At 45.9% G+C, this 24,906-nt stretch overlaps 1 protein-coding gene across 6 annotated transcripts in view; it reads right to left on the reverse strand.

Moving 5' to 3' along the window:
• Window positions 1–246: 246 nt before the first annotated feature.
• TDRD5 (tudor domain containing 5) overlaps window positions 247–24,906 on the reverse strand; it is a 43,850-nt gene continuing 19,190 nt past the window's right edge. For 3 of the 6 annotated variants that reach the window (XM_045027574.1, XM_045027573.1, XM_045027575.1), the window contains exons 7-18: window positions 24,415–24,568; window positions 22,574–22,737; window positions 20,288–20,508; window positions 15,753–15,965; window positions 15,049–15,115; window positions 13,749–13,949; window positions 12,234–12,389; window positions 9,709–9,873; window positions 7,722–7,931; window positions 7,161–7,295; window positions 1,557–1,773; window positions 248–769 (exon numbers count right to left, since the gene is read on the reverse strand). In XM_045027574.1, the coding sequence (XP_044883509.1) occupies window positions 513–769; window positions 1,557–1,773; window positions 7,161–7,295; window positions 7,722–7,931; window positions 9,709–9,873; window positions 12,234–12,389; window positions 13,749–13,949; window positions 15,049–15,115; window positions 15,753–15,965; window positions 20,288–20,508; window positions 22,574–22,737; window positions 24,415–24,568 (2,160 nt within the window). In that variant the 3' untranslated portion in view covers window positions 248–512. Of the gene's footprint in view, window positions 770–1,556; window positions 1,774–7,160; window positions 7,296–7,721; window positions 7,932–9,708; window positions 9,874–12,233; window positions 12,390–13,748; window positions 13,950–15,048; window positions 15,116–15,752; window positions 15,966–20,287; window positions 20,509–22,573; window positions 22,738–24,414; window positions 24,569–24,906 lie in introns of all 6 variants that reach the window. The other 3 variants (XM_045027578.1, XM_045027577.1, XM_045027576.1) reach the window with 3 other exon arrangements.

Raw genomic sequence — 24,906 nt, forward strand, 5'->3', positions numbered from 1 at the left:
TATGTGATGGATCCATTGCATTTAAAAAAATCCTTATTCACAATAAGTCATAAGTTGCAACGCTCAAGGCAATACCTGTTTGAGGGGAAGTGGTTTAGAGGTGAGTGGAAAGAGGTTTTTTTGTTTGTTTGTTTTTTAAAAGATGGTCTGTTTCCAACATGCCAAATCTGACCCCAGTTTCCTTCCTCCACCTTTTGGAGACTGTTTATACATACAACACAACAACATTGAAACACAGTTCAAACCACTATATTAAAAAGAACACAGTCATTACACAGCAGTACAACAGAAGGAATATAACCATCTCCACTGAAAATAAAAGCAACATTTATCCCATACACACGGGCATGTCCAAGGAGACCTTAGGAGGATGAGTATCTCTTATGGCCAAAGAAATGGCTCAGGAGAACCAACCCCTCAAAGAGCATTTGCTTTGTTTCTCCATCTTGTCTGATGCAGTACAAGTGGATGAGACTCCTTTCTTGAGAAACCATACAGCTTGGGGTTCCTCCTCATGTCTCCAACTTTCTCAGGACAGCGAACCAGTGAAAAAGGCCACTGGAGGTGGCCAAGCGTGCAGCAGCTCCCAATGCTGCGGTAGGCGAGCTGCGAGGGATGTAGAGCTTCTGGGAGACCTGGAGCTCAGCAGCTAGGATCAGGGAATTCTGATCCTCAGCCCCTCGGTTACTGCAGCTGTTACTGCTACTCAGTGTGATAACTTGGGTCCTCAAGAGGTCCTCATTCTTTACCGTCTCTGGAATGACTTCCCCTGCATAGTAAATGAGACAAGGGTGAAAGGATGGTCTAATGGATAGGGCACTGGACTGGGATTCAGGAGAACTGGATTCTAAGCTCTACCACAGACATACTATGCAACCTTGGGCAAGTCACTTATTTTATCCTGTAAAACGGGGATAAATATTTCATTACCTCAAAGGAGTGTTGTGAAGTTAAAATCAATTTATGTTTTAGAGGACAGACACATGGGAGCTAAGAAGGATTTAGAAAGAACAAGGGCTTCGCTCTCTCTCATTTTCCATGGTCTTACATGGAATCCCTTAAATGCCAGGAGATGAGAGTCCATTTAATATTGGGAAATTCTAACACTTGAAACAGACAGGCAAAAATATTTAGGATAAGGGCTGGACAAAGGTAACAGAAGAAAAATATCTGGATAAGGCAGGGAAATGAACTAAGAGAGGAATAAACCTCAATTCAAGTTCATCCCCATGAAATACTTATGAATCCACTTCTCTGCACATGGGGCCAACCTGAAGTATTGCATCAACCCACGGTCACTTATTGACATCTGTCCATTGCACCAAAAAGCCAAGATTCAAGGTCTCCATTTACATACACCAGTGCCCTAGTCCCAGGATTCCTGAGCCCAGCTTCTGGCTGTAATGGACTTCAGACAACACCAAGAAACACCCACCAGTGCCATTAACATAGTACCAGGATCGCAGAGCTAGGGCCAGCATTCAAACTGGGTAGTGGAATGCACATACTAATACCCCGTCAGTCTTCACAAAACCACTCAGACAAATCCACAGTACCATTCTGCTTCTCCAAAGATACAGGTGCTGTTGTAAGTGAGGCAGAAGCAGCTGGTGCTGTAAGAAGCTGGACCTTGTTAGGAGATATTTTGTTCTGATCAGTCTCCAGTTGGCTAGGCTCTGCTGAGGGCTGGGAACAGCTTAGGGAGACATAAAACTCTTCCAGTGACTTGGACAAAACAGCAGGATCTGATAAATCTCCAAGAGAGGCTGGTGTCTGCAATCAAATATAAAACAGAGCAGAAAGCGAGGTTAGCGCACCCACAGTTCATCAACTGTCCTGGTCACCATATAGTTAAGCATCCAGACATAGCTGGAAAGGAATTCTAGCAACTGCGTTTCGGAGTTTGTTTTGGGTTTTTTTGGCCAATTGCACAAAATCAGGGCCAGAGAGCAGCACCTCCTCTGCATTCTCCAAGGAGGGCGGCTGCTTATTGCAACGTACAAAATTCCATCTCTGCTCATGTCTTAATAAGATATTAATGGTCTGCTGTAAAAAACCCTCATAATTCTTGAGCTGAGAGAGTCCTCAGGCACAGCCAGACTGACAGTGACGGAGTGAGCACAAGGCAGTTTGGACTGAGATTGAGTATGCTGCTCAGTCAATTTTTACTTGAATAAAACCTTAGCTTCTAGTTTAATTCACAGATCTGTACTGGGACTGATGTTTGCATTTACTAATTTACTGGAAAAGGGGAGGATAAGAAAAAACTTCAAGAACTTTCTAACTATAAGGATGAGTTAATGCACTGGCAGAGGCTACCTAGGAAGGCTGCAGAATCCCCATCCTTGGAGGCTTTTAAGAACAGGTTAGACAAGCATCTGTCAGGAATGGTCTAGGTCACTGGTTCTCCAACTGGGGGTCGCAAGCCGGTTATGTGGGGGGTCGCGAGCCCCGACCTCAGTGTGCAGCTGCAAGTTGCGAGCCCCGACTCCTGCTCCAGGCTGTGAGCCCTGATGGCAATGCATGGCTGCGAGCCCCGACCCCTGTATCGAGCTGCGGGACTGCGAGCCCTGACCTGGGCACGCAGCTGAGAGTCCCGACTCCGACCCCTCATGGGGCTGCGAGCCCCAACCCCAACCCTGGCCAGGAGTGGGGCTGAGAGCTCTGGGCAGGCACGGGGCTGCGATCCCTGAATATGACCTCCCATGGGGCTGCAAGCCCTGACCCCAACCCTGGCCAGGAGCGGAGTTGTGAACTCCGGCCAGGCATGGGGCAGAGAGCCCTGACACCGACCCCCCATGGGGCTGCGAGCCCCAACCCCAACCCTAGCCAGGAGCGGGAATGCGATCCCCGAGTCTGACCACCACATGGAGTTGCGAGTCCTGACCCCAACCAGGAGAGGGGCTGTGAGCCCCAACCCCTGTACTGGGGTTGTCAGGTGGAGCCCAGCCATGCAGAGGGTTTCTACTTGCTTCAGGTCATTAATTGCTGTCAAGTATTAAAATTAAATTCTACTTAAAAATAATTTTTCCCACTTATATTTAATTTGATAAAAATATGTTTTAGTCAATATGCAGCAGTCAACGCATGAGAACAATCCATAGTGAACTGAGATAAAGCACAAAAGATCGAAACCCTCAGGCTCCAGACACAAGCCAACTACTAACTGATGGGGGACTAGGAAGAATCTTCTCCTAAGGGAAGTTTTTTCCGTAATTGTCACTTAGAGTTTCTTGTACCTTCTTCTTAAGTACCTGACCGGGATCACTGTCAGACAAGATACTGAACTAGATGAACTGTTCTGCTCCAGTAGGGAGATTCCTAGGCTCCTAAAGCCACATGATCAGCTGTCTAATAGTTGTGTAGTTATGTCTGAGTCAGCAATGAGGAACTCTGCATTCTCACATCATCTATTCTGATCTCCCCTTCTCTTCTCCACACCTCTGCTTGCACAAGCTATGTTGTCTGCTCTTCTCTCATTATCTTAGTGGCACTTTCCTCACCCCAACCTCTTTGCTCTCACAAAGCCTCACCCCATCTCCACCCCAGGAAGGCCTATCTTTCCTACCCCTAATTTCTTCCAGCTCTTCCCTTGATCCTCTCAAATCTGGTTTCTGATACCCCACTAGAACAGCTCTCATCATGGTCACTAACCACCTCTTCTTTGCAGTTAATGAGCTGTAATAATGCACAAAAAAATTGTAGGTATTTGATCATTCCTGATCCCTCTGCTGCCATCAACACTAGAACAATCTATGCCCCTCCACTATTCCTGCCTCTTGTCCATCCCAAACTCTGCATTCATAAATGGCCATGTTAACTTATACCATTAGATCAGGGGTCAGCAACCTGCGGCACGCGATTTTTAATGGCATGCTGCTACCTGCCACCTGCTGGGGTGCCGGCCCCACTCAGTCCCTCCCCCAGCTCTCTCCTGCGGGGGGCAGAAGGCAGAAGCTTGGTCCTGCCGGCAGTTAAGTTCCCTCCACCCCCACTTCTTCCCCCAGCGTGCTGCCTTCCTGCGCCGCCTCCTCCTCTCCTTCCCTGCACCGATCAGTTGAGCGCCCGTGCGAGGGGGAGGAGAGCGGAGTCGCAGCGTGCTCGCTGCTCCAGGGAGGAGGCAGAGAAGAGGTGGGGACAGACGGACAGGGCCGTGGGGACAGACGGACAGGGCCCTGGGGACAGGAGTGGAATCGGGCATATCCCCTCCAGCCCCCTGCCATGAGCCACTCATGCCAGGGGGCTGGGAGCACCCCCCCGAGCCGAGCACCCCAACCCTCTGCCCTGAGCCCTGCACCTCCCCCCACACACACCCAGCCCTCTGCCCTGAGCCCTGCACCTCCCTGACACACACCCAGCCCTCTGCCCTGAGCCCTGCACCTCCCTGACACACACCCAGCCCTCTGCCTTGACCTCTGCACCCCCACACATACCCAGCCATCGCACACCCTGACTCCTGCACAGCCTCACACACATCCAGCCCCCGTTCTGACTCCTGCACCCCCCACACCCTATGCCTTGACTCTTGCACACCCCCACATCCCCACCCCTACCCTGAGCACCAAACAGGAGCTCCTGCACCCCCCCCCCCACATTCCCACCTGCACCCCCAGTCTGGGGTCCCAGCTGCCAGCCCCGCTCAGCCCGCTGCCGGCCCTTTGCCAGCCGGGGTCCTGCAGGCCCCGCTCAGTCTGCTGCCAAACTAGGTGAATGGAACCCTAGGCCGGCAGCGGGCTGAGTGGGCCAGCAGCATAAGATCAGCATTTTAATTTAATTTTAAATTAAGCTTCTTAAACATTTTGAAAATCTTGTTTACTTTATGTAAAACAATAGTTTAGTTACATAATATAGAAAGAGACCTTCTAAAAAACATTAAAATGCATTACCGGCACGTGAAACCTTAAAGTGAATAAGTGAAGACTCTGCACACCACTTCTGAAAGGTTGCCGACCTCTGCATTAGATAGTCATTATTTATTATCCCACTTAAGTATCAGCACTCACTTTGTGCCCCACATGTCCCACAAATGATCCTCCCCAACCTTACTATTAAGAATCCTGACTTCAATCCCCTAACTCAAGCAGTAAGAGGCATTGGCAATATTGACTTAAGCAGCTTCAAATAAATTCAGCCATAGACGCACTTTTAAAGTTGTTAACAGAGCCTGCTCCTCCTCTCACTGAAGTTAACTGTAAAACTCCCACTGAGTTCCCTGACGCAAGATCAGGTTCAGTGTGAAACTACAGAGTAGATTTTACAGATTTCCCCACCTACAACAGAACTGGTCACACCAAGAGTATGCCAGGGGAAAACAAACAGCCAGGGAGTCTCTCTGTGGAAGCTGACAAGCACTCTCCACTATCAGACCCAAGCATTACACTAATATAAAGCTGCTGAGTCTGGATTGCTAACTACGTTTATATATTATAAAGATTCTTTTCTGGGTTCTTTCATTGCCCTCTTACCCTTTATCATCATCACTGGCATACATGAAAAGGAAGGGTCAACACTGTTGACTAGAGAGATGTAGTGCAGACAGGAGATATGTACGCTTCCCCACAGAGTTCTGTAAGAGAATCTAGATTTACCTGGAACCATTCAGCTCACTCCTGCAGATCACACAGTCTCTATTAGCAGAGACTGCCAATCATACCAAAGCATGGCATGTGTGATGGGTTGGATCACAGAAACCCTCCTGGGAGCTGCCAGCTGATGTGCCCAGACTACCTCTGCTTCTGTTTTCCCTGCCAGCTCAGGACCCAGCACCCTGTCTTGCTGAGCCAGACACTCCTGTCTGCTCCAACAAAGACCCAGGGTCTGAATTACTTGCCCCAAAACTGTAGGTTTACCTGAAAAGCAGCTAACAGAAGTGTGCTTGCCTTTAACACCCAGATGCCCAATTCCCAATGGGGTCTAAACCCAAATAAATCTGTTTTACTCTGAATAAAGCTTATACAGGGTAAACTCATAAATTGATCACCCTCTATAACACTGATCGAGAGATATGCACAGTTGTTTGCTCCCCCCAGGTATCAATACATACTCTGAGTTAATTAATAAGTAAAAAGTGATTTTATTAAATATAGAAAGTAGGATTTAAGTGGTTCCAAATAGTAACAGACAGAACAAAGTAAGTCACCAAGCAAAATAAAATAAAATAAAATGTGCAAATCTGTGTCTAATGAAACTGAATACAGATAAGATCCTCACCAGTTCCAGAATACTCCCTTTTACAGGCTAATCTCCTTTTAGCCTGGGTCCAGCAATCACTCACACCCCCTGTAGTTACTGTCCTTTGTTCCAGTTTCTTTCAAGTATCCTGGGGGGTGGAGAGGCTCCCTCTTTAGCCAGCTGAAGACCAAATGAAGGGGTCTCCCAATGGTTTAAATAGACTCTCTCTTCTGGGTAGACACCCCTCCCTCTCCCTGTGTAGAATCCAGTCACAAAATGGAGACTCAGAATCACATGGGCAAGTCGCATGTCCATGCATGACTGAGGACTTGCAGGTAGCAGCCATTACCCACATGCTACTTTGAACATCCTCAGGTAAACGTCTTATGTGGATTGGAGTCTTCCAAGCTCTTTTGTCTGTTAAGTGCTTCCTGACTGAGCACTTAACTTGCATATTCCTTTCCCAAGAAGTGACCAAATGTTCTAAGGCTACTTAGAAATCAAGCAAATATACAGCCAATGTTCATAACTTTGAACACACAAATGGTACCTGCATACAACTAGGATGAACATAACCAGTAGATCATAACCTTTACATAGATGTGTTACATGGCATAAGTAGCAAAACTCTATTCGAGTTATATCATACATACATTTATAAGCAGCCCCCCCCCCAATAAAGCCTTATGGGGTACACTGTCACAGCATGGTTCTCTGGTACAAAGATACTGAATGAGAATGAGACATTACACATTTTGTTTAATGTTACTTGCTATAACTGGATTAATTTGGGAGGCACTCAGACAAACTGGTGGCGGGCACAAGTGTAAGAACCTAGATGCAGAGGCAGGTGGATCATCTTAAAACAGTTGTGCCTCATTTGGACTAAAATTTCAATTTAATAAAGACCAAAAAAATATTTCCAGGAATATTAAAATAATTTAAAAACAAAATACACCATTATGCCAGGCCAGAAAATGTGTACTTACCTTCAACCCCGTGGTGGGCTCCAGGACTTCTCCCAGATCCAGTGTCTCCTGGATTGGGTATTTTGACTTTTCAACTGCTGTCCTTGTCATGTTCACATGATCCGAAGTCTCTTCAGCAGCAGCAAAATGCCCTACCTAAGACACTCAGTACAGTGGGCATGGAGAGGAGAGAAAGTGGGAAAGGCAGAAACATATGGAAAATCTGGCAAAAATTGCAACCAAGAGAGAAATAGCATGAAAGGATCGATTATTTAACCCTTAATTGAAAGTGGACTTAAACCTCTCATTTTATTTCCAAATGAAAAAACTTTTCAGGCCACAAAAACTTGAAGTTGTGTTGGTGTAGGAGGCCAGCAAGAAAGGAGCCCTGAAATCACAGAGCTGGACAAAATGGAGTATCCCTTCGTACACACTTCCGCTTCAGGGTATTGGCCAGGTTTCCCCATTAAAATCAGCATATGCAGCCTACTGTGCATCATGCACAAGATGTTTAAATCCCTTTCAGATGTCACCATGGGGCATTGGTCCATTTCCCTCCCTCCATGAAAGATTACAAGTAACCTGTTGCAGCTGCTCTTTGCTTTGCAGGCTCTGATTCCTTCCTTCATGGCTGGAGGTCTGGCTGGAAGATATCACAGTATCCAATTGCAAGGTGTCATGGCCAATACCAGTCTGCTTCTGTAAGGTTTGCAGAGGCAACCAATTTTCATCCCAGATGTCTGAGATCACAGACACCGGCTCTAAGTATGGTATCTCCAGATGAGGACTTTCCTTTAAAAAAAGCAACTAACTCAAGTTGATATTCTATAAGACTATGAAGAACCTAGAAACCATTTAATAAAGGGCAGAGAGTGGAACTCATCTCTCCATATCCTTGTCCATCTTTCCATTTTCTAAATACCTGCAGCCCCCTCTTATTTAGCCTCAAGAGTTCAGTGAGGTTTGATAGTTACAGTGGATACCGCTTAATAGCAATACTAATATTAACAACTTCCAGTTAATAGGAACATATGGCTAGGAACCAATCCCATCCCACTGACTTTAAAGTTCATGAGACTTGGATTTTGGCAACAGGCATGATGCTTATGCCAACTTTTTGAGATGCCTTCCCTGGCTACAGACCCACAAGCTTGCCTGCAGTTGGGAGAGGAGGGTACAGACAGGGCAGCAGCAGTCTGAATGCGAGGCTTTCCACAGTTGCCATTTATTGAAGGTTGTTAGTAAGAGGAGGGAAGGATCGTGGGGCTGCAGCCAGGAAAGGATGCACTGGGACATGTTGAGCCTGGTCCCTCAGATGCAGGGCACGGTGCTCAGCATGTCCCAGTGCATCCATCCCTGGCTGCAGCCCCGCAAGCCTTCCCTCCTCTTACTAGCAACCTTCAGATAAATGACAATTTTACTGGGAACCGAGTGGTTGCTAATAAATAGAAGGTTCATAGAATATCAGGGTTGGAAGGGACCTCAGGAGGTCGTCTAATCCAATCCCCTGCTCAAAGCAGGACCAATCCCCAGACAGATTTTTGCCCCAGATCCCTAAATGATCCCCTCAAGGACTAAACTCACAACCCTGGGTTTAGCAGGCCAATGCTCAAACCACTGAGCTATCCCTCCCAAAGCACTTATCACACCACATAACCCTTTGCCAAATGATACGTATAGCAGCCGGTAGCAGTTTAAGAAAGAGTCTCTGCTAATACTTCACTGCACTTAGAGCAGGAGAAATTTGGAAGTTAAGAGGAAAAATTCCTAGAATCTAAGGAAGCAAACAGACTCAATCTTCTCCTAGCTCAAGTGATATGACAAAGCCTTGACCAGTAAACTAGCACGCCATATTAAGTCAAATCAAAGCTATTAGATGTGTCCACGCAGAGGTCTACACCAGTTTAACTAAATAAATTAGAAAAATGATTTTGATTAAACGGAATCTACTGTACTTTAAAATGGACAGAAAAGTAATTGCATGTCTAAGTCTGGAAGCTTTTAATACAGCACACACTAGCAGCATTTCCGCAACACCATTCTTTGTCCTAAGATATGGAGTTCCAGCATTTTGCCCCTTTCTGTGGATGAGCGGAATACTCTGATGTATAGAATCTGGTTTCTTGGGAGGTTCAATTCCACTGTTTTCTTTTGCTTGCATTTAAACAAAATGTATGCTAGTAAGTTAACACTTATTTGCTTAAGAGCATTCTTCTCCACTAACACTAGTTCATATTGTCATCCCCAAGTTTGCAAAATTTCATTGCCAAAACTAATACCTTGCCACCACCTGTAAGTATAAAGATTAACCACCTTTGCAAACATCTCTTGAACAACATTTAAAGTTTGCAGTTTTATTACAGCAGTTTTAAGTTGTCATCAACACTTGATTCCTCTAGGGAGCTCCTTTCTAGGTCTTATTCTTCCTTACCCTTCATTGCAGGTAAACACGTTTGCAAAATGCTTTTTGGAATTGCCTTAGTCTTACTGTCAGCTGCAAGCTGATTAAGGGACAGTCTCAGCTCAACCTCAATTAAGTTATTCAGTATTGGAAAAAAACCAACCTCACCTGAATTTCCAGTTTTGGCTTTCTGGGCTCTCCATTTGGACTTTCCTGTGAATTTTTGCCTGGTGAGTCCCATGAAGTGAGAGAAGAATTCACAGAGCAGTCATGTTCTTGTACCCTTCCTTCAGGTGCTAAGCACACTGCATCCTTCTGGTCAACCTGGGATCTCTAGAAAGAGAACAGCAACTTTATTTCAGCTCAACTGTACATGGTTGGGTTGTTTATTTTTTTAATTCTGATTTTAAAATATTTATTGTATTTGACATAAATTACTGTACAAAAATATGTAGAAACATCCACCCAGTGAACCAAGGACTCACCCATAAGATCTATTATTTCAAAAGAGCATAAGTAGTAATGTACAATTCTGTACAGTACATGTACAATATTTATGCATCCGACAAAGTGGGTATTTACCCACGAAAGCTCATGATCCAATATGTCTGTTAGTCTATAAGGTGCCACAGGACTCTTTGCTGCTTTTACAGATCCAGACTAACACGGCTACCCCTCTGATACTTGACAATATAAATATTGTCCAAGATAATTAGCTATAAAATTCCAAATGCAGACACACAGCTCTCATTCTGTTTGAGAGCAGAGCATGATCATTTGTTATTTGTATTAGAGTAACACCTATAGGCCCCAATAAAGATGGGGATCATTGTGCTAGACACGGTGCATCGTGTTTAAAATGGGATGCTTAGATTTGTTACACTAGTTTTAAATTAGTTATATTATGAGAGATATTAAAAAATGGTTCCTAGAATACTCAGGTCAAGGAACAACGCAACATCTGGGCACCACATTTTAGAAAAGATGTGGACAAATTAGAGAAAGTCCAGAGAAGAGCAATAAAAATGATTAAGGGTCTAGAAAAACCTTGACCTATGAGGGAAGATTGAAAAAATTGGGTTTGTTTAGTCTGGAGAAGAGAAGACTGAGAGGACATGATAACAGTTTAAGTACATAAAAGATTGTTACAAGGAAGGAGGAGAAATTGTTCTCCTTAACCTCCGAGGATAGGACAAGAAGCAATGGGCTTAAATTGCAGCAAGGGCGGTTTAGGTTGGATATTAGGAAAAACTTCTTGTCAGGGCAGTTAAGCACTGAAATAAATTGCCTATGGAGGTTATGGAATATCTTTCCCTGGAGATTTTTAAGAGCAGGTTAGACAATTACCTGTCAGGTATGGTCTAGATCAGCATTTCTCAAACTAGGGTCCACAGAATGGGGTCCATGGGCCCTGCTGATCAACTCCTCCTCCACCCTCCCAGGAGGGGGCACAGGGTGCGCTTGGGGGAGGGGACCAGGGCCATCAGCCCCACTGATCAACTCCTCCCCCATCCTGGGAAGAGGTGCAGTGGGGGGTGGAGCCTTGGGGGAAGAGGTGGAGTGGGGCGGGGTCTGGGGCTGACCAGGGAGCTTGGGGGTCCGCAAAAATTTTTAAATCAAAATGGGGGTCCTTGGGCTGCTAAAGTTTGAGAACTGCTGGTCTAGATAATACTTAGTCCTGCCATGAGTGCAGAGGACTAGACTAGATGACCTCTCGAGGTCCCTTCCAGTCCTATGATGCTATGATCTACTCAAAAGGTGCTCAGATGCCCTGATAAAGCGTGCCACAGAAAAGCCTGTAAGAAATAGACAAAATTGGTTTATAAATATTTCACCACTGTGTGGCCTAGTGGATTGAGAGCACTGGACTGGGATTCAGGACACTGTCCCTATTCCTGGCTCTGTCACTGTCCTGCTGGATGACACACAAGTCACTGTCCCTCTGTGCCTCAGTTTCCCCCTTTGCAAAATGGGACAACAATGCTTTCCTTTTTTGTAAAGTACTTGGAGGTCAAGTGATAAAAAGTGCTATATGAAGAGCTAAATATTATAATGAAGGTTTTCAGGAGTGGAACAATAGCTATGTAAGACCAACTCCTCCCCAGGCCCAAAAACTGGTTTTATGGGGGTTTTTTAGTAAACTAAATTTAGGATGAACAAACCACATTTTAATAGCAATAAGCCATGCCAGGGTGTTTATTAGGTGGCTTATGGCGGCTTCTCTGACGGCCGAATCCTACACACCCAAAAATATAATTAATGCTGCTCCACTGCAACTGCACATGAACAGATAAGAGGAAAGCAAGTGAAGACACAGGAGATGAGAAAGGGAAAAAGTATGAAGTCAAGGCTGATTCCAAGATACAATATCTGAACTCAAGAGCCAAGTAAAGGTCTGCGTTCAAAGGGTAAGTAGAACAGGCGTCTCAGAGCAAAGAGGGCTCTATACCTAAAAGTTTGTGGAGTACCCAAGAGCTGTCAAGAGACCAGACAAGCAGGCAGGAAAATAAAAGATGAGGGCAAGCATGAGATGAGATATTTGTGTCCCATCTGAAACATTTTTATTCTTATGGCACCTGTTTGCTTTTTTATGCCACAGAGTTAAAACATCGTGTACCAACCCACCAGAGTCCCCCAACACAACAGCTGTTTTTCATCTTGTCTTAGACACAAAAGAGCTAAAAACCTCCCACCTGGACATATGGTTCACTCTCATTCAGCTCTGGATTCACTGCCTTGCTGATTTCACAGAAAGATTCCTGTTCCTGTAAGGGAAGGTCTGACCCTGATGATCCATCATTTGGACTGGGCTGCAGGTACAATTCTGAGGGGTTCTGTTCTATGAAGCCCTATTAAAAATAAAAAACAGTACAGTCCAGTCAATAAAGTGTGTTGTAATTAACAGAAAAAGAAGAAAAAAAAACTAGAGCAAGATTTTGAAATGGTTTTCAAACTGCAGCAACCTGCTACCCAACTGAGTGGGAGCTAGCTTGAGAGCCATCTGGATGCTGGCAGAGTCTGCCTTGTTGCAAAAGTTTAAATGGTTTTCCACAGTGACAAAACTACTCAAATGATATCTAGACACAGCACATGCCAAAATTGCAAGACTTCTTGCCACAAGATTTACTGTGCAGCATGCTGATTAAAGCAAAGGACACAAGGCCCCTGGGTTTTGCCTGTTACTGACATTTGAAATGGTGGGATTTTGTTTATAGTTCTTGGTAAAACAGTGCTGACTCTCACTTTCAAATCATGGTGTTGGCTGTTCTTACCTATATTATAATTATACATTTTTACCGCACTGTTTAACAGCCTAGGCCCCTTTCTAAACAAATCAGCTAATTACAGCTAAATCACCGGAGATTGAGATTTCCAGATCAAAAGTACCAAAACTGCATAACAGTTTGAGTTCTTTCATTAACAAAAATAAGCAAAGCAGAAGACTTCCAAGCAGACCTCAAACTAGACAGTAAAACCTCATCAATTTCAAAGATCTAGAACTAAATGTTCTAGTTCATTTTCTGAGCGACTCTTGTGCTGTTAAAAATGATAGACTGACAGAACTGGTGAGAGCCAGGCATAGAAAAGACAAGTATCTTATAGGCAGTTGCACCTGTGTACCTTAATCCTGCCCTGTAACACAGGCTCTTCACTACTACCCCAGTTCTGGGCTGCTGTTGAGAATGTCTATAGTTCTCAATCTATTTTTTCCATATTTATATAAGGTCCCTATCCACACTACATGAATACACAATAAATGATAATAAAATATCCACATTAAGAATCTTCTAAACCCGTGTTAGCAAATGTAACCAAAAGAATCCTCACTGTAACATCAATGGAGCCATGGCAGCTTTTCAAACAACTGCACAGCAGAGATGAAAGTGCACATGAACCTTGCAGCATTACGCAGTGGTGGTTAGGTGATGAAGTTCAAATGTCTAATTGTGCTCAGGCTGTGAAAACCTGTTTCTTAAGATAAATGTGAACTTAAGCTTTATGAGATAAAGGACTATTGTATTAATATACTGCACCAATGGATTCTTCTCTCTGGGATAAGTGAAATTTTAAGGTGCACTGGAAGTTCAGGTTGCATTTCCTTTTTGTTAAGAGTAAATTTTCCATGTTACATAATCCAAATTCCCACCATATTACAGCCCCTTCCTTGAACAGTCTTGCTCAAACTCGCCACCTCTACCCTTCTTCACCTTGGAGGGAACATTTTCTCTGCAAATGACAGCATGGCCCTCTGCTCTCAAGACTTGATGGATGTAGGTATCTTCATCAGCGGTAGTGTCACACAGGAAGAGGTGAAGAATACCGTTCACATATTCATCCACCACTCCCACCAGTGGCTTCAGGTTACACAGCTTCCAGAACTGGAGAATGGCATTGGTGGTCCAATGCCCCTTGAAGAAAGGAGAGATAAACAGGTTACTACAAAATAGCCCACCGGCAGCCGTATGATGCTTATTCTCATTCCTAGAAAGTTTAGTGTGGATGCAAAGGGCGAAGGCAAGCTAGATTGAGGGGCACAACCGGGCAAGGCTTAGCTGAAGTAAGTGTAATAAGGATGCAGCAGACAGGCAAAATGCACCAAACTGAACCTGACAAGGTTACCAACACTCAATTAAGTTAAACTACTCAAAATGTACAAAGGCTGCAAAGCTAGAGTTACTACTGGGAAGCCATTTGCAGTCTAAGCTCTTATTTTTCAGTGACTGAAACTGAGTGGCCAGCTCCTGAAGTTTTATCAGGAGTCTTCCAATATATGGTGCTTTGCAGCAAGCCTCATGATTAAAGGAGAATTTCAGCTTTCATTTATAAAAAAAAGTTTCTAGCCCTTATGGTTCTGAAGAAAAGCTTGAAAATGTGAACCTAAATGTTTAGAATGTGAAGGAAATAAAAAGAACCCAAAATATATTATTGTTAGAAAGCCTTTCCTCCCTTTGGGGTTCTTTCATATAGTTCTCACCCCAGACAGATTTTTTTGTTCTGAGAAAGTCTGATGGAAATTTATTCATCTATTTTGAAGTTAGAGTGGAAAGGAAATAAGAGATCCTGCTGTAAGGGGTGATGGGCTGACTCTAAAGAGGGTCCTGGTCAGTCTCTACTTGTGAAGGAAGTTTTGAGTAACGTGGGTCACTCAAGTAAAGCAAATATCTAAAGCAGCGAAAACTGGGCTGGATTTCCCCAGGCTCCAGAAGGGTCACAGAGGGCTCAGGGCAGAGGAGAAAACTTATTCAATGGCATAATGAATACCTCTACAGGTGCTGTCCATTTGTAGATAGAATGCAAACAAGCATGTTATGAATATTCAGAAAGGGAACAATGATAGGTTGACAGACAACAACAAAACTCCCATGAAATTTGGTGGGATTCGGATCAGGTCCAGTGATTGTCAACATCAATATTACTCAGTTTATTTCAAGTAGGCAAGAGGCCAATGTCTACTGCACAGTCCCATTATATATACACATAAGTGAAAAACTGTACGTGGATACATACCTCTATGGGTTTCACCCATGCCAAGGAACAAGGAATAGCTTGGGCAGGAAGTTTTGAATAGCAGCACCTGCAACAGGAATCAAATCCATCATTTCATCATACACCAAAAGTTAAAAATATGGATGGTACAAGTTTCCGTGAGCCATTTAGCCTCTTGACCTTCAACTCCAACAGCCACCTCATAGTTTTATTTTTTTAATTAATGTTATATGTTTGTGAAAAATGCCAGATGAACAGCCCTGGCAATCAACATCCTGCATCCAAAGAATGGGTACAGCACAGACGACAGCAGTGCCAGTTCCCACACACTGCCCCATGCCAAATGTATCTCACCCCTGCAGCTCATTAAACAAAGACCAATAGTTATGACTTTTGGTCCAATCAATGCTAAAGCCCCCATGAAGAGAGGCAGATGAGACAGGAGAACAGACTAAACAGTGTGGAAGCTGGGAAAGGAGGAAAATGAAAAAGGGCTCTCTTCCCTCCACCCCATGCAACTCAGGATAAGGACAACTGATGCTTTATGTTCACCCCAGAATAAATGACAACTCCAGATACGTCTAGAAAACACTGTGAATTCTATTGACAGTGTTTATGCAACTTTCCCCAAAGGGAGTGAAGGTGGGGCAAGTTCCAGGAGAGAAGGTAAGATTTGGCAGCACTTAGCCAGAATATCCTTAGCCAGAATACCGCAATTAACTTACTTGAGGAATCTCAGGCAAGACTTCTGGACAGTCCTCAGATTTCCAAAGTCTGGGAAGAACACCTCCACCTCCTGTTCGCTGAGCACCCGGTGGATGATGACTCGGTACCACCATTTGTCCTCCGAAATCCTAACACAGCAAAGATAGCCAGGCTGGACCAAGGCCTCCGGCATGACATAACGGTCAGAAACGTTTTTATTTGAATAGCATCGTCTGCAAGACACCACAGAAAAAGGTAGTGCCCAGCAGGAAGCAGTACTTCAGTACAGTGTTGCTTCCTTGTTTTACTTTAAACCTCTCTTTGATATGAGCTTTGAAGGAGCCTTATGGTAAAACATCAGAGCTGAGAATGTTTTCAGAGTTAACATAAGATCTAGGAACAGCAATGCAAAGGAAGATCTTCCTTAACAGTGAAGGTGACCCTTCCATATCATGCTCTTATACCACATGGGTAGAGTACACATGTACTTTAAATATTTACGATGAACACAGCCAAATACAAAGGCTTAGAGTATAAAGCACATACAGGGATTTTACTAGCCTTCCCGAAAATACAGTAGGTGCAGTTGTGACACACTGTACTTCAAAGTAGCACCCTGCAATCCCCATATTCATCGATAGTATATGGTTGTGATATTTCATATAAAGCGTGCCTTGCAAGGTATCACATGAAAGGTCATGATCTGCTGAAACTCATTGTTCTGTCAAAATATGTATATCATTATGTATGATGTTATAAGATTTTGCTATATGGTTCTTATTGAAACGTGCTATGAGTTTGGGATATGCCCACTGCTAGCTTTCCAGTGACAACAGGGGTGGTGACTCACACCCAGAGGGGCATTAAATGACCACTGATTAGCAGGGGAATTGTAAACAAGAGATTTACAGTTCTGTAAGAGACAGTTGCGCAAGCACCACACAATCAGGATTGCTCAACTCTGACTCAGCAAGGCCCACCAGGACATGCCTGGACCAGTATCTTTCCAGGGACATTGAGAGTACAGTTAAACCCTGTTATCTCGACGGCCTAGGGGTTTGCCAAAAGCCATCGAGATAACCAATGATCGAGATAAACCCCTATCCACCCCCCCACCCCCTCCCTGCCCCCTTACCGCGCTGCCTGCACGTGGCTGGATCCGGCAAAGCGGAGCCGGGCGGACGGGCGGACGGGCAAGCGGAGCCGGCGGGCGGGCGGCAGGCGAAGCCGGGACCAGGTATGTGGGGCGGGGACGGGCAGGGACCAGGTATGCGGGCCGGGCGGGTGGGCGGGGACAGGCAGGGACCGGGTATGCGGGGGCGGGGAAGCGGGGACCGGCGGGCGGGGAAGCGGAGCCGGCGGGCGGGCGGCAGGAGAAGCCGGGACCAGGTATGTGGGGCGGGGACAGGCGGGGACGGGCAGGGACCAGGTATGCGGGGCGGGCGGGCGGGGACAGGCAGGGACCGGGTATGCGGGGCGGGGAAGCGGGGACCGGCGGGCGGGGAAGTGGAGCCGGCGGGCGGGCGGCAGGAGAAGCCGGGACCAGGTATGTGGGGCGGGGACGGGCGGGGACGGGCAGGGACCAGGTATGCGGGCCGGGCGGGCGGGGACAGGCAGGGACCGGGTATGCGGGGGCGGGGAAGCGGGGACCGGCGGGCGGGGAAGCGGAGCCGGCGGGCGGGGGGGCAGGAGAAGCCGGGACCAGGTATGTGGGGCGGGGACGGGCGGGGACGGGCAGGGACCAGGTATGCGGGCCGGGCGGGCGGGCGGGGACAGGCAGGGACCGGGTATGCGGGGGCGGGGCAGCGGGGACCGGCGGGCGGGGACGCGGAGCCGGCGGGGCGGGCGGCAGGAGAAGCCGGGACCAGGTATGTGGGGCGGGGACGGGCGGGGACGGGCAGGGACCAGGTATGCGGGCCGGGCGGGCGGGCGGGGACAGGCAGGGACCGGGTATGCGGGGGCGGGGAAGCGGGGACCGGCGGGCGGGGAAGCGGAGCCGGCGGGCGGGCGGCAGGAGAAGCCGGGACCAGGTATGTGGGGCGGGGACGGGTGGGGACGGGCAGGGACCGGGTATGCGGGGCCGGGCGGGCGGGCGGCGAAGCGAAGCCGGGCGGAGGGGCGGGCGGCAAAGCGGGGAGCCGGGCGGGCAGGCAGCAGGCAAAGCGGGGACCAGGTATGCGGGGACGGGCTGGCAGGGACGGGCAGGGACCGGGTATGCGGGGCCGGGCGGGCGGGGACGGGCAGGGACCGGGTATGCGGGGGTGGGCGGGTGGCTGGGGACGCGGGGAGCGGGCGGCTGGGGAACCGTGCGGCTGGAGAGCCAGGGAGCGGGTGGCTGGGGACGCGGGGAGCCGGGCTCGAGATATTAGGGTTGGGCAAATCGACATAACAGATGAGAAGCCCATAAGATAAAGAGGGAGTTTGGCGGTTCCACTTCTAAAACCTCGAGTTAATAGGATTGGCAAGTTAACCGAGGTCGACATAAATGGGTTCGACTGTATAAAATAAGGGACAGTGGCATCATCAGACCACCTCTTGTCCCTCACCTACACCAAAGACAAGAACAACGGCAAGACAAAGACTTAGAACTGAGGAGATTGGTCTCATGCTGGGAGGGAAATTCAGACTGAGAATTAAGAACCATTACCTGCCTACAACATCCAGTGAGATGAGAAAAACTGTTTGATTAAATTCTTGCTTAGTCTAAAAGTTTAGGATTTAGAATGTGTGTTTACTTTTTGTTTTCTTAAGGTAACTATCTCTGATCTTTGTGCCTACCACTTATAATTAGGGCTATGATTATATCACAGAATTCATGACTTCCAGAGACCTCCGTGACATTTTCTGTCCCGCAGGCAGCCCCACAGCTCTCACCGCCTGCTGGCGGAGGCCCACAGCAGCTCTGCCGCAGGGGGATCCCAGAGCTTCCTAGGGGTCCCTCAGAGCTCCAATCCCCTGTGGGGAGCTGAGCTTCCCACAGCTGCCCACCCACCAGGGCAGGGATTGGACCCCACAGCAGCCCAGCCGCTGTGGGCGCTGGACCCTTCTCCCTTCCCATTCTGTCCGTGATTTTTACTAAAAATATCCCTGACAGGTCACGGGCTTCTGTGAATTTTTGTTTATTGCCTGTGACCTGTCCGTAATTTTTACTAAACATCTCTGACAAAATCTGAGCCCTATTTATAATCACTTAAAATCTATCTTTCTGTAGTTAAGCTTATCTGAATGTTTTATCCTTACTAGTAAGTCTGTCCAAAGTGCTTGTGGAATCTGCTCAGATTACAAAGGCTGGTGCATAGCTACTTTCCTTTGATGAAGTGGTGAACTAATTACTGAGCTTCCACTGTTCAAGAGAAGGTCTTGAGCAGTGGAAGACAGTATATTTCTGGGGTGCAAGGCTGGGGACTTGAGAGATTTACTGGTGTTTCCCTGTGTATAGTTCATGAGTTGCATGAATGCTCTCCACGACATTTAGCTGGGTGTGCCTCTGCATGCTGATGGCTGAGTGATTAGTGCCTGGAGGGGTTTGCTGCTGGTCACTGGCAAAGCACTGAGAGATAGAGCCCAGGCTGGAGAGTTAAGGGGGCCAGTGATGTTCCAGATTGCTCGCACAGCAGTATGTAAAAAAAGTATACGTAAAAAGTATAGTTAGAGCTGTGTTACAGAGTTCAATTTTTAACAGAAGCTGTCAACCTTTATTTTGTTGAAATGTCAAAAAATACCAGAATCTATTTGAATTTTTCATAGTGGTTCAATGAAAAATGAATAGAGAGAATTATAAGCATTTAAAAGTCACCCTATTTGGCAATTTTTCATTAAGATTGTATCACTTTTTTGGTACTCCTTCTGCAAGAAATCCGACACATTCTGGGAGCTGTCCTTTAGTCACTTTCCTGTTCCTCATGCATGAATTCCTAGAATATGAGTTATTCATCAGTAGTGATGCTAGAGAGCATTTCATAACTATCCCTGAAAGCAACATGTACCCCAGTCATAACAAGCTTTTACTTTAACACAAAACCTTTAGATAATGACATTCCCAAATGTATGGAGAGCATGACAGTCAGATGTGCTGATCTGCTGATACAAAAGCACAGGAAGTAATTGTCAAAGTGTTGCCTTACAGTACAAGTTTGATGAAGCTGGGGTAAGTAGTGCTTTTTGGTATCTGTTGGAGATGGACGTGAAAGCCTTAAGGAGTCCTATATCAACAGTGTTGTAGGCAACATGAAGGTGTGAAGGAATGCATAAGTCCTTTGCCATAACTATTTATTTCCATGCTTTTAAATGTTGGGTGGATGAAGTGTGTCCTGCTGCAGCCTTAAGTGCCACCAAACATAGTTCTTGTTTGCCAGTTATAGAGGAATGAGTAAGCATTATGCATACTTGAACGAGTAGAGTGCATGCACATCTGCACCAACATACCCAAGCCAATACCAACCACAACAGCAAGCTGGGTGCCCTGCTCTCTCAGCAGCATAGCACATGCATACACATACTCATGAAGAATCTGCACAGCAGGCCACAGCACAAAGCTGATGCAACGCTTTCTCACCTCATCTCAATCATCATGTCCTCCAGGATCTCAGATGTTTCCCTGCTACATATCCGGATGTAGAACTGGTTAGGAGAGATGATGTACTCCACAAAGACACCCACGAGGGTGCTACTGTCCAGTGTGGGGAGACAATAAAGGCTTCTGTCCTGAACAGCATCAGGGGGGATCTCTGGTTCCGCTATCTCCAATGCTAGCTGTAGCTTCTCCACATCCCAATACTGCAGAGCCAAGAAAAGGAGTAAAAGGATCTGGTGCTCAGACAGATGGTTAAATGCTGGTGCTGTGGGTGCATTGAACAAGGACAAGCAACCGCCCCATTAAGATAAAACCCAGTGCTGGTGGGGCTTGTCCTAATACCTACTGGAAAGGATTCTAAGTGGCACTGTACAGCCTAAGTCCAGTGCTTAATTTGTAACGAAAGAGGTGCTGGTGCTCAAGCAATATTTTTACTTTGATAAGTGATGTGACAAGCCCAGAGGTGCCGGGGCTTTGAACTGCCGAGCCTAGAGGTGCGAGTGCTCAGCCCTGGCACAAATTAAGCACTGCTTAAGACCTATTGCAATGCCCTTCCTCTTGAGGTCTTCAAATGACGAGGGCTGGTAGATTTAATTGGGGTGGCTCAGACCCACAATGAAGGAGAAGGAGTGCCTGACTCACCCACTGCAAATATTCCAATTAAACATTGGGTCTGACTGGCTCAGCAGAGGAGATCATCTGCCAGCAGAAAGTTCTCTGGGAACAGAGAAATTCTAAGAACTCTCTCTGGTATATGTTACACCCACCAAGAAAGCAAATGGGGAAGAAACAGATACCTCACACCAGATTTGAGAGTGACCTCTGAACAGCTCCCATCTGGGAGCCTGGAAAATAGTTTTTTGCATTTAATAGCCTATTTTGTCATCAAAACTTAGAGGCAACCCCAGAAGGGAGCAAGCCAGTCCCTTCCATGAGAGGACTTGACTGAAAAGGTTAATCAAATCTTTTTGGTTTCATTTAGTTATCTGGGTGCATGCAGTGGCCTGGAGGCAGTGCTTTCTGCAGACCTACAGAGATTCAGAGTCCATCTGTGTACACTGCTTCTTGTGCCAGCAAGGAGAGTGTGTGCCATAGAAGTAACTTCAGGACATGGAGGGTTGAGGCAAAAGAGAAAGGCACATCACCTCACCTGGTAGCCATCCCTACTGGACAATACAGAAGCAATGCAGATGAGCTCAAAAGATCGCCTCATCAGCCACCACAGGTGGAAACTGCATTGTGGGAGTAAGGTACTTAGCAGAACGAACACATTCATAAATATTAAGGCTAGAAGGGCCCATTATGATAATCTAATCTGACCTCTTGCATAACTAGGGCCTTACCAAATTCACAGTCCATTTTGGTCAATTTCATGGTCATAGGATTTTAAAATTTGTACATTTCATTATTTCAGCTATTTAAATCTGAAGTTTCACGGTGTTTGTAACAGTAGGGGTCCTGACCCAAAAAGGAGTTGGGGGGGAGGGGCGTTTGCAAGATTATTGTAGGGGAGGTTGCAGTACTGCTACCCTTACTTCTGTGCTGCTGCTGGCAGTGGCCCTACCTTCAGAGTTGGGCAGCTGGAGAGTGGTAGCTGCCGGCTGGGAGCCCAGCTCCAAAGGCAGAGCCGCCGGCAGCAGCAGCGCAGAAGTAAGAATGGCATGATCTGATACTGCCATTGTTACTTCTGTGCTGCTGCTGGCTGAGAGCTGCCTTCAGAGCTGGGCACCTGGCAAACAGCCACCCCTCTCCTGCCACCCAGCTCTGAAGGTATCACAGAAGTAAGGGTGGCAATACTATGACCCCCCTAAAATAACCTTGCGACCTCCCTCTGCAACTCCCTTTTGGGTCAGGACCCCCAATTTGAAAAATGCTGGTCTCCCCCATGAAAGCTGTGTAGTATAGGATAAAAGTACACAAAAGACCAGATTTCACGGCGGAGACCAGATTTCATGGTCCATGATCCTTACCCAGTATTCTCTGCATCAAGCCCATAGCTTCTTATTTGAGTTACAGCATATCTTTTAGGAAAATATCCCATCTCAATTTGAAAACTTCAAGTGATGGAGAATCCACAATGTCCATAGGTAAGATGGCTTTGGATAGGCTGGATACAGATGCAGAAAGATTCCAGTGGCTCTGCAAGGCTGAGTCTGGCTACAGGACACTCTTGAAGGGATATTTAAATTCCCAGCAGCCAGCCACACAAATCACAGCTTTCAAACCTGAAAAGCAACCCTGGTCATTACATTATTGAAGGCCACTCACTGGTTTCACCGTCTTTTTTACCACATTGAATACTTGGCTTTTTTTCACGTCCAGAGCCTCCGAGTTCTCAGAATGGAAATCCCAGCTGGAGACCTTGAGCTCAGCAGCACCTAGTGAAGATGTCAAAGCATCAGACTGACAGATCTCATCCTTTGATTGCTCATCTAATGGAACAAAATGTGCTCTGTTAGAGGATGAAACTCAAACTTGTCTTAAAAGCTAGAGCTGTTACTTTCCAAGGCTCTATCTACATTCAGGAAATTTACCTTTGCTCTTACTCTAGTGCAAATATGTTGCACTGAAGTAAAGCAGGGCTTACACAAAAGTGTGACTTAACCCAATAAAGAAATTGCCCCTGGTGTAACTACATCAAGATAATTACACCTGCACAAATTCCCAATGTAGACACACCACACTGCTGTAAAACAGGGCTTACAATGCCACAGTTTATACTGCTAAGTCACACTACACTGATGTAAATTTCTTTAGCATACAGACACTCCCCAGGTTATGCAAACCCGAATTATGAAATCCGCACTTATGGAAAAGCACAGGAAGTGGAAAAAGTTCCGTACGTTCTGTAAGCTTTTTTTTCTGGTGCGCATAAATATTGGGTATACGTTCCTGACTTACGCAAAATTCGACTTGCGCAAGGCATTCCGAAATGGAATGCAACGCTTGCGTAAGTTGGGGAGCAACAGATAAGGCCCTAAGAAAGGAAGGAGAACACATCCATTTGGGCTTCAGAAAGCAATGAGAAAAAGAACTGATGTACATCAAGATACAAAAGCAGAAACACTAATAAATTCTTTCCTTGCCCACTGGCACATGCTACAAAACTCATTGATAAAAACTTCTCTTCTCAACCCACAACAAAAAGGTTTAAAAAAATATCTGCATTAAAGTATAATCTGCAAGATGCCAACAAAGCAAGCTTCCCTCCATAGAGAAGGGAAGGAGAAGCAGATGATTTGCCTTCACAATTCAAATGGACAGCACTTTTACCACACACTTTCCACTGCTGTGATACTAGTCACAGATTCCAATACTTGCAGCAGAATCTAATCTTTGATTTTATTAAAAAAAAAAAGGGGGGGGGGGGAGAGCTAGCCTTTATTGTGAAAATACTCTTTGGCAATGAACCTAAGCCAGGGGTCAGCAACCTTTCAGAAGTGGTGTGCCATGTCTTCATTTATTCACTCTAATTGAAGGTTTCGTGTGCCAGTAATGCATTTTAACATTTTTAGAAGGTCTTTTTCTATAAGTCTATAATATATAACTAAACTATTATATGTGAAGTAAATAAGGTTTTAAAAATGTTTAAGAAGCTTCATTTAAAAATTAAATTAAAATGCAGAGCCCCCCGGACCGGTGGCCAGGACCCAGGCAGTGTGAGTGCCACAGAAAATCAGCTCGCGTGCCACCTTCGGCACACGTGCCATAGGTTGCCTACCCCTGATCTATGCTATTCTGTTTTCTTGACAGCCTCAGACAGTAATTCTAAAACAGATGTAAAGTCCCCCCACTCATCTCAATAGGTTTTTAACTTTGAATATAAATGTCAAATCTAAGAGTTTAACTCAGGCTTGACAAATCCACTCACCAGTGGTAAGAAATGAGCAAAGCTCCTAGCGTGTAATGCTGCATCGTGTTCTGAATGCTACTCTGTTTAGACCAAGGTGATAAATTGCATGATGAGACTTGTAGACTCTGCTTCTCTTTTACAGATCCCATTTTTAAGGGACCCTGCTGTAGGTCTTCGTCAGTGACATCTGTCCCACCAGCAGTATTTTGGTGACTCCTGCCCTACAGTGAAACATGGGCATACAAACATCACTTACCATCTGCTAAGCACTTGGATTCAAGATCAAAGACCAGCCAGTCTTGTTCGCCTTCCTTGCGCTCAACATGGAGAATATCATTAAGGGCCCCAACGAACTCCATCACATTTAAGAACCCCAGCTCCTTCACGGATAGCTTCTCTTTAAAATGTGCCTGTTGCCAGAAAAGAAGAGTTTTACAAGGCATATTCAACTGCCTTAAAAAAAAACAAACCTGTGACCACACCATTCTAAAGGGAGTTAAAAGCATGGGGAGGAAAAAGATTCCAAAGCTATAAAAACAGTTCAATGGTATCTTTTAAACAAAACTGTTTCACAATCAGGACTATAAGCTGGTACAAATCATATCCAGATGACTTGCAACCTTCTCATTCTTGATGCTGGACATGGAATGCAGCACTCCACAGCGCATCAATTACAAGGTTGATTGCTGTGTAACAGACACATACCTGATCCCTAAAACCAGACATAGGATGTAGATTTACATTTTGC

The sequence above is a fragment of the Mauremys mutica genome, chromosome 8 (genome assembly GCF_020497125.1).
Source record: "Mauremys mutica isolate MM-2020 ecotype Southern chromosome 8, ASM2049712v1, whole genome shotgun sequence".
NCBI lineage: Eukaryota > Metazoa > Chordata > Testudines > Geoemydidae > Mauremys > Mauremys mutica.